The sequence below is a fragment of the Quercus lobata genome, chromosome 6, assembly GCF_001633185.2.
Source record: "Quercus lobata isolate SW786 chromosome 6, ValleyOak3.0 Primary Assembly, whole genome shotgun sequence".
Taxonomy (NCBI): Eukaryota; Viridiplantae; Streptophyta; class Magnoliopsida; order Fagales; family Fagaceae; genus Quercus; species Quercus lobata.
The window spans coordinates 47,379,833-47,390,571 of NC_044909.1; the positions used below are offsets into that span (position 1 = coordinate 47,379,833).

Genomic DNA, 10,739 nt, shown 5'->3' on the forward strand with positions numbered 1-10,739 from the left:
CCTTAAAAAGGTCATGGATGCCAGAACGTTCAAATTCCTTCACTGACATGTTGTAGCATTCATTAACTTACCTTAAAAAGGTCATAGATGCCAGAACGTTCAAATTCTTTCACTGACATGTTGTAGCATTCATTAACTTCACGTTCAGTGACAATTCCTTTGAACGTCCTCCATGCATAACCCTCGTCCAGAACCAGATTGGAAGGACGATCAGAGGGCTCCGACGAACTAGGCTTGCGAGAAGCTTTGGGTGGAGGGGGAGGATCAGTCTGGATGGGATGAATTGTTTGGACGGGCTCCACATCCACAAGAGGGTCGTCCAAGTTCACTGTCGGAGGTGTAAACTTAGGGACCTTGGGAAGGGAAGTCTTACCAGGCTTTTGCTTTTTAGGGCCTCGACGACTAGGTAGGTCGTCCAGGTCCACGACACTGGAAATTGACTTAGACTTCCTCTTCCCAGCCTAGACGGAAGCCACTTGGACAGTTGGGGGTGCAGTAACATCCTCATCCCCACTAGTCACTGTTTTCTCTTTGTTTTCCCTCATTGTAGTTATCCATGTGACGAGGAAAATTAATTAAAAAAAAAAAGAAGAGAAATAAGGTGGACGATACTTACTTCGACGGGTAGTCTCCTCGTGACTAAGGTTCTCTGCAGTAGGCACTGGGCCAAGTCCCCAAGCTGCTAGACAATTAAGAGTTACCAAATCGTGGAAAGTTCTCCCAAGGAAGGTACGAACCACATTTATCCGGTCCAAGTAAAATTTGTCCAAACGTGGACGAACAACAGTTGCATCACCAAGAGAAAGAGTTAGACGATTGAAAGATAAGAAAAATGTAAGGAGAAACGAAATAAAATGAAAAGAAAACATACCCTCAAGACGAAAACGACCTATAGGGCTGGTAAAAGGTGGGAATGGCGGATTACCCACATCAGCTGGGTCCCTAGCCCAATTTCCAGAAATAATAAAAAAATTCTTTTTTCCAAAGCCGGTCAGACGAGCTACGGCCCTTAATTAAACTGTAATAAGAGCCACTGGACGAGAACTAGTAAAAACCAGCAGATTTCTTGATCTCCGAGGGCTTATAACAGTAAAGGAACTCGTCCACTGTAATCGGACGATTCCCTTCCAGTGCCTCACGCCATAGCACTTGCATGGCGACTATCGTCCTCCAACCATTGGGGTTGAGCTGGTTAGGTCCAATACCCAACCTTTGAAAGAGATCTCTACAGAAGGAATTTAGAGGAAACCTAAGGCCAGCTAAAAGGTAAGAAGTATATACCCATAAACCAAAGGAAGGAGAACAACACCATTCTCCAGCCTTGGGTAGACGAGGATTAAGCTCTTTAGGAATTTGATATCTATCTACAAGAGTTTTTAACTTGGCAGTGTCTAAGGTGGATGCTACCTCTGGGGCACAACTATAAATGACGTCTTCCTCGTCCTCTTCCTCATCTTGAGGAGGGCTAGATGGCTGTCTGGATGAGCTAGCCCCAGATCCAGAAGCCATCCTACGTTGTAGTTCCTGAAATTCCTCTAAGGGAATGCCAGGAACCCCAAACAAGTAATGCTCGTCTGAGGAATCACTACAAGACGAGCTATCTACACTACTCTCCTCACTACCCTTACTCCCAAAGGAACCGTCCTGGTACTCATCTATCTCCCTCTCTATACTACTAGACGAAGACATGGTTGAAATGTAGAAAGACTTAAGATGAAAACCTAAAAAGAAAGAGGAAATACCTGATAGAACTAGGACGAGAGCTAGACGAGGCTCTTGGACGAGATGGCAGAAAGGAAAATGAGAGGAAAGTAAAAGGCATGAAAGAGAATGCACTATTTATAGGCCCCAGCAATAGGGTCAGTGAAACGACGCACGCCACCCAAAAATTGACACGTGGCGATTCCTTTAGGAAATGGAATCGACACGATTGGTCAACCAACAGCTTCGCGACACGTGGCTCACAAAAAAGTGAAATCTTATTAAAATCACAACAATATCCTAGACGACTCTTTGAACAAAGGGGCAACTGATGGAGAAGTAGAAAATTAGTCCAACTCTTGTTCGTCCAAAGGCATCGTCCAGAGCCAATAGAGCAGGTTGGACCAAGAATCACCCCAAAAGAAGAATATCTGTTCATGAACGATGATATTACTCTTGATCAATCAAATCTCCCATGGACGATAAACTCACCCATGAAGGTCGTCCATGGACGATCATCAGATGTCCAGGGACGACCAGATCATCATACACTAGACGGACGAATACGCAACACTTAGAAAACTTTCAACTCTCTGTAGCGGTTACTAAACCCGTAGCTATCGCCATGAATCCCTCAAATGAGTTAACTTCCCTTAGCGGTTACAACTTTAGTAGCCGTTGAGGAAGTTAACTCCGGACTCATTGGCTTCCACAAATCTTGGGGAGGTTATTGGACAAATAACCGTCCCCAGGATCTCTATATAAAGGACCGGTCTGAACCCGTGAAAGGTAAGAACATTTCTGAGACTTCACTCCCAAAAACTTGGAACTTCATTCCTATGAGACTAACTTTGCCATCAGAGGGGGTTTGGTCGGTCTTCTCCGGTCCCCTTTTTGACAGCACTTGCTTTTTGTAGGCCTTCCACCGCTTCAGTAGCCCACCGAAGCCAAATTATCCACCTTACTGATTCGGAGCGATATTAATTTCAAAATATGAAATATTGTAAAAAGCAATTGTAAAACTTTATATATTTCAGTTTTTGTTTTTCGTAATGTAGATATATTCAAGTTCTCTTTTGATTTAAATTTTGTATAATTTATGTCTCTTATTGACCCCCCTAAAAAAAATCCCGGAGCCGCCACTAGTTTAATGGTGGAGACAGATTTGAATTTCATGAGAGGAATTCGGTAAAGGTATTGTGAGATAGGATGTGGTCGTTTGGGATTTAGGTTAAATTCTTAAGAGAATCAATTAAGATGGAAACCTAGGCAGTTTAGATTGGCTTTTATGTCACTTTAGTTTTGAAAAATGATACTATGCAAGAGCCATAAACTTGTAAGTCTGAAATCCATCAGATAGTCCATTCTCATAATAAGTTGATTACTTGATAGTCCATCCCCTGCCGACACTGTTGATTTCATTTATATATATATATATATATATATATCTTTGCATTATGCTGGTGTGTCCAATGCTGATGAGTCATATATATATATATATATATATATATACACCGAAACAGATTATTTTTGTTTAGCTATAACCTGAGAGGGTAGGTAGGTTGGAATTTGAACAGGCTTTAAGTCTAGTTGAGATGGTGAACTAACCAGAACTTCTCTCATGCATTCCCAACTACATCTCATCAAACACTTGGAACGTACCCTTCACATTCCACTCTATAAATACCAATTAAAATTTCCTGCCTTAAACACTTCAACACATAACCGAAATAGAAGTTACCCATATATATATATACAGAAAAGACTGGCTGTCTCTCTGATCCTATCAAACAATGGCTAGTTGCAATCATGTTTTCATTTTGGCTTTAATTGTAACATTGTCTTTGTCAAGCATTAATATGAGCTTGGCTGCTCGTCAACTATTGCAAACGCCTGCAGCTCCATCTCTGCCAACATTGCCTCCATTGCCTTCAATGCCAACACTGCCTCAAGCCACATTGCCACCACTGCCTAGCACGCCATTGCCAACTCTGCCAACACTGCCAACTACCACACTGCCACCATTGCCGTCACTGCCAACTCAACCAACTCTGCCAAAGTCCACGTTGCCACCATTGCCAAGCACCCAAATCCCCTCCTTACCAAATCCGACTTTGCCAACGACTCTTCCTCCTCTGCCAGTGACTCCATTGCCCACCATCCCTACAACAATCCCGTCAATTCCTACAATTCCAACAATTCCCTTCTTCTCCCCACCCCCATCAAACTGAACTAGTAGTCCTTGAAACGCTGCAGCCACGAGACCATTCAGGCATTCACTCTTCTTCACCCATTTTGGGATGGCTGGCTTCTTGAAGTGTTTCTCGAGTTTGTTGGAGCCTGCCTTGCTTCTATATATGTGTTAAAAGGAACCAGTGGGTTTATGATAGTACTCGTTTGTATTTGTCATTGAAGATTCATTCCTTACTTATTTTAGTGTCATTCAGATTGTTATTGTCATGCTTTCCCTTACAATATGATTTCTTATTTATTCTAATGATGGTCCTTTCTATCTTCTTCCTCCCCCCCAACCCAACGCAAAAAGGATAAAGTTTATTTAATAAAATCGTCTAAGATAAACATATTACACTAGTTTAGGAGTAATTATTTTTTTGGACTTCCCCATAAATGCACAACATACAAATATGATGGACAAGTCCATTATAGACAAAAAAAGGGTTGACAAATAGATGACCCCGAAACAGCTTAGAGTAAAGACTCTTTTATTTGCTTCACGGTAGATGTGTTGGATTGAAACTTGCCAAGGCTTGGCAAGAATTTACGTTCCAGCAATCAGTAATTAAAACATTAATTGACAAATGAGAAATAAAAGCACTAGTAAGAAAGTTAAATATACCTAAATAGAGTCAGTTTTTAACAAGGACGGAACTATATACAGACAGAGGGGGGCTGTGCCCCCCCCCCCCCCAAATTTTTTTAAAATATTAAATAGTAGGTATATATTTAATATTTTAGAAAATAAGCCCAAGAAAAAATATATTTGCCCTCCTCAAGAAAATTATATTTGCCCCCCTCGACTTCAAATCTTAGTTCCATCCCTGGTTTTGAATATGAGATTATAATAACCGAACTCCCAAGCAAGGGATAATCCATCCTAAATAATTCCCAATTTTGTGAATAAGCTAGATGTACGATTTGCATGAGAATCCTACATTCCAATTTCCAAAATGATCTCGAGCCCTTCTAGAGTCGATGGCATAATTCAAGATCATTTTGGGGAATGGAATGTGAGATTCTCATAAGATGGTCAAATGTGAGTTTTAAATTTAAAAAAGAAAATAATAAAAACAAATTGTGAATCATTTTTTATGGTTTTTAGACCCCTTAAAAACACAATTGGATTAACCTAGGTAATTAGCTAAGTTGTTACTTAGTCCAAATTAACAAATCTAGGTTATCACAATCAAAACAATCATATCATGCAAAGCAGCGGAAAGATAAATAACACAACGATATGATCACCCAGGAAACCAAACCGGTAAAAACTTAAGGAGAATTTAACCTAGCTATCCTCAAGGTAAACCTGAATCCACTATGAAAGAATCGAAGTTGTCCAACAGGACTTAGACCACTAACATCCTATTGCTACCCACCAGTAGAAACTTACTGACACGACCACATGCAAGTTCCGAAACCACAGACTCCTTCTTTCTTGAATTCTCCAACAAGTACAAGCACACCCGCTTGTGTTTCTTTAAGTTCTTATGGCAGCAACTGAATGATCATCAAGCTCTTGAAGAAATCTCCTTCTTGATAATCCTAAACTTGTACTGTAAAGGAAAACTCCTCACGGATCTCACAAGAGATATACACAAACTGCAATATAAACAGCACTAAAACGTGGTTAGGGTTTGCCTTTTATACCTAAGGCAAATTAGAAAATCCTAAATGTTTTAAAACAAACTAGGGCTGAGTTGGAATTCTGTAGAAAAACGCCTCTGACCCGATTTTTGATTGATCGAGCCTAAGCTTCGATCGATCGAACTAGGCCGAGAAGCTTAAATAACTTCTGCAATAGTTTATTCCAACTTTACATAAATGAACCAACTTTGAGCAAGTTTAAACACGACTAAACAACTTGTTTTGATCATGGTTTGCCAACAATACACATTACAGTTCTAAATACATAAAATCCTAAGTCTTTGAAACCTAACAATTTTGGAAATTGGAATGTAATTATGTAACTCATATTGGGCCACATTATTCTAACAGAAACTGCAACAAATCAGTGAGAGAGGCTAACAATGTGACCAATGCTTTTCATAATTGTCCCCAGCAACAACTCATCAAGTTTATGTTGGAGTTTGGCTCCAAACCCTTGATTTCTAAATATATTTTCCCTATAAAAACTCAATTGGTACATGCTGCTTTTCACAAAAACACTAGCTGCTAGAACTCGCCCCTAACTCTCAACTCTCTGCTTCTTTCAGCTATGGCTTTTTATGAGCATATCTTCGCCTTCTCTTTGGTTTTAGCATTGTCACAGTCAAGCACCGATACGAGCCTAGCAGCTCGCCATCTTTTGGACACAGGTGCAGATTCAAGTTCAACCCCAGCACTGATACAATCTACAATCCCACTTCTGATCCAACCGAAGTTTCCCAATGTTGGATTGCCTATGTTTCAGACTCTACCAAAGCCCAAGATGCCAGCAACATTGCCAAGCACCCAAATACCCTCTCCACCAACACGGCCAGTAACCAGTGTCACATGCGCATACTACAGTACCACACCGTTCCCATCCTTGTCAGTACACTTATCTTGTATATTACTGCCTAATGGGCCACTCTTACCAAGCATCCATAATATTCCCATTTGAGCCAATATTGCAGAAACCAACAACATTGCCACGGTTGCCAAACACATAACAAAAACACAGCTTCCAATTACTCAACCAAAAGCTAGCGAAGCCACTCATACCAAGCATCCCATAAGTCCCATCTAAGCCAACAGGCCCAACACTGCCAACCCAATAAATAGCAAAATAAAAGAAGACATTTTTCATGCGTCTTCTTCTTTTTTATTTTTAATTTCCCTCGCCATTTTTCCTTTTTCTTGCAAGTATATGTAGGGTGATTGTTCATTGCTTTTCTCCCTCCAACCACCACTTTTCTTGGGAATTCTTTATACAACCAAACACTAAAAATATTATAATTTCATTGATTTGATTGCAGGTTGCATCGATGGCACCTTTAACTTTATGATTAACTTTGTTTCTAAAAGGGTATGAATTATTTATGCCTCCATTGAGAGGACTGTAATTCTTTACAATTGATGGTAAGGACGTCAAGTTCTTTATGTTGATTACGGAGATAAAAATCAACCAAATAACAACTAAATCGATGAAAAGAATATTCCAACTATGCTATGATGTGAATAATAAAACATGTTTATTTAAGTTACGAAATCATGAAATTTAAACCAACAATGCCATTGTCTGAGCCAAAAAAGGTAAAGATAGCTAGCAACTAAAGATCAAATTTAAGTAAACCAGAACTTACAAAGCTACTTACCTGCATTAACACTTCATAAGACAATACAGAATTATACTTGTCCACTTTGTTTTCTCTCAATTTCTCACCATAGTAAATTGTCTTCTGTGAGATTAAGTGTGCGTTTGGAATGAGCTGAATTTTTTAATTTATTTTCACTTTCAACTTATTTTTGCAACTATTTATAAGTTTGACGGCACTTTTTGATACTATTCATGGCACTTTTTGATACTATTCATAACACTTTCAACTTATTTTTGCTACTATTCATGAGTTTCACTGCACTTTTTGATATAATTTATAAGTCCCACTGGACTATTCTTCTTATTTTTTGACATTCTTTCTACACTTTTAGTAAAAAGTTTTCAATTTTAGTTAAATAAGATATTTCAAACGGGCACTAAGGAACAGCTTATTCATAAGTCCCACTGTACTATTCATCTTATTTTTTGACATTTTTTTCTATACTTTTAGTAAAAAAATTTCAATTTTAGTTAAATAAGATGTTTCAAACAGGCACTAAGAAACAGCTTATTGAAACATCTTATTTAGCTGAAACTGAAAAAAATTTGCTGAAAGTATTGTAAATAAAACTAAAAGGTAGTAAAAATAATACAGTAAAACTTATAATTAGTACCAAAAAATACAATAAAATTCATAAATAATAGTAAAAATAAACTAAATAGTAAAAAATGATCATCGACTTTACAATTTCCAATGGAGTAGACATTAATTAATAACTTTTTCGTGACACTGGTCAAATCCGAATGATTGATGAATCTTTCCCCGTATGGCCAAAACCACTGCTTTCACCTTCTAATCACCCAACTACAAAACCAAATACTACTGCTTTCAACTAATTACTATATTGTTGTGACAAACTATTATATCAATATTGCACTAAGATGTTATCAATTTTTTTTTATGAATGTTTTAATTTGAAAAACATAATCTTTTAAGCCATATGTATAACAAATACATATAGCTTAATTTTGAAAATCTAACATATTGTATCAACTATATTTTGTTATAAAATAATCACATCATTTTAAGAAGAGTCTGATATTAACATTTTTTTTTTTTTTTTTGAGAAAATAATATTAACACTTACAAGTCTCATTTACTTTTTTTATAAATACTTTTCACTTTACAAAAAAAAGAAATTGTCAATTTTTTTGTGTGCATCGTGCAGGTCTCCAACTAACCTATATAAAATCAAAGATGCTTGACTTTTGATTGACCTAATAATATTGACATTTTTGAGATCTGACAATTTTATAGGTCATTATTCTAAAATATATTTTTAATTGATTTTAAATTCTATTCCATATTTAAACCCCTCCATTAGAATCTTGTCAAGTGATTTTTCTCTATAAATTTTGGAATAAATAGTTTTATATACAAACACAATCATAATAAATAGGCACTAATAATTACCATAATTATCAAATTTCATATGTAGACGAATAAATACCATAATCATTATAAATGCCTATTATAATTACCATAATTATCAAATTTTAATACCAAAAAAATATATATATATATATATATATTTTTTTTTGGGTTAAACATCTTCTTGCATTGCACGGATTATTAACTAGTTTATACTACAATCATAATCATAGAGGGTGCCTATAAATAGGTTGTCATTGTAGAGTTATAGTTATTCTATATAAGTTCTAACAATGATCTGCAATTAGACTTTCTACTGTTATAATATCTCAATAAAGATACAACAATTCTCTCACATTGGGGTGGGTACCATAATTGTGGGGTGTATGTCATTTTATACTTTTAAAATGTTGTGTAATTATTCAATTCCTTTCAAAAACCGAAAAAAATATATATATTCAATTCAACTCAGTCCCTCCACCGTTGATTTATCTTCTACAGCTGAATTTCTCATTGAGCTTGATGTCAATATGGGTTTAAGGGTGGAGACAGATTTGAATTTCATAAGAGGAATTCGGTAAAGGTATTGTGAGATAGGATGTGGTCGTTTGGGATTTAGGTTCAATTCTTAAGAGAATCAGTTAAGATGGAAACCTAGGCAGTTTGGATTGGTTTCCATGTCACTTTAGTTTTGAAAAATGATACTAAGCAAGTGGCATAAGCTTGTAAGTCTGAAATGCATCAGATAGTCCATTCTCATAATAAGTTGATTACTTGATAGTCCATCCCCTGCCGACATTGTTGATTTCATTTATTTATATATATCTTTGCCTTATGCTGGTGTGTCCAATGCTGATGAGCTATAGCCGAAACAGATTATTTTTGTTAAGCTATAACCTGTGTGGTAGGTAGGTTAGAATTTAATAACAGATTTTAAGTCTAGTTGAGATGGTGAACTAACCAGAACTTCTCTCATGCATTCCCAACTACATCTCATCAAACACTTGGAACGTACCCTTCACATTGCACTCTATAAATACCAATTAAAATTTCCTGCCTTAAACACTTACTCAAAACAGAAATAGAAGTTACCCATATATATATTCAAAAAAGACTAGCTAGTTCTCTCTGATCCTATCAAACAATGGCTAGTTGCAATTATGTTTTCATTTTGGCTTTAATTGTAACATTGTCTTTGTCAAGCATTAATATGAGCTTGGCTGCTCGTCAACTATTGCAAACGCCTGCAGCTCCATCTCTGCCAACAGTGCCTCCATTGCCTTCGGTGCCAACACTGCCTCAAGCCACATTGCCACCACTGCCTAGCACGCCATTGCCAACACTGCCAACTACCACACTGCCACCATTGCCGTCACTGCCAACTCTGCCAAAGTCCACGTTGCCACCATTGCCAAGCACCCAAATCCCCTCCTTACCAAATCCGACTTTGCCAACGACTCTTCCTCCTCTGCCAGTGACTCCATTGCCCACCATCCCTACAACAATCCCGTCAATTCCTACAATTCCAACAATTCCCTTCTTCTCCCCACCCCCATCAAACTGAACTAGTAGTCCTTGAAACGCTGCAGCCACGAGACCATTCAGGCATTCACTCTTCTTCACCCATTTTGGGATGGCTGGCTTCTTGAAGTGTTTCTCAAGCTTGTTGGAGCCTGCCTTGCTTCTATATATGTGTTATAAGGAACCAGTGGGTTTATGATTGTACTTGTTTGTATTTGTCATTGTAGACTCATTCCTTACTTATTTTAGTGTCATTCAGATTGTTATTGTCATGATTTCCCTTACAATATGATTTCTTATTTATTCTAATGATGGTCCTTTCTATCTTCTTCCCCCCACCCCCCCACCCCCCAACCCAACGCAAAAAGGATAAAGTTTATTTAATAAAATCGTCTAAGAAAAACATATTACACTAGTTTAGGAGTAATTTTTTTTTGGACTTCCCCATAAATGCACAAAATACAAATATGATGGACAAGGCCAATATAGACAGAAGGGTTGACTAATAGATGACCCCGAAACAGCTAGAGTGAAGACACTTTTTTTTGCTTCACGGTAGATGTGTTGGATTGAAACTTGCCAAGGCCTGGCAAGAATGTACGTTCCAGC

The 10,739-nt window shown here is 37.5% G+C and overlaps 1 protein-coding gene across 1 annotated transcript; it reads left to right on the forward strand.

The window, feature by feature from the left end:
• Window positions 1–3,494: 3,494 nt before the first annotated feature.
• LOC115950393 (protein PELPK1-like) lies at window positions 3,495–3,932 on the forward strand. Its single transcript, XM_031067598.1, has one exon. The coding sequence runs from the start codon at window positions 3,495–3,497 to the stop codon at window positions 3,930–3,932; it is 438 nt and encodes a 145-aa protein (XP_030923458.1).
• Window positions 3,933–10,739: the final 6,807 nt, after the last annotated feature.

Excerpts from the sequence above, each read along its gene's own strand:
- LOC115950393 (XM_031067598.1), top strand. The coding sequence starts at position 3,495 with ATGGCTAGTTGCAATCATGTTTTCATTTTGGCTTTAATTGTAACATTG.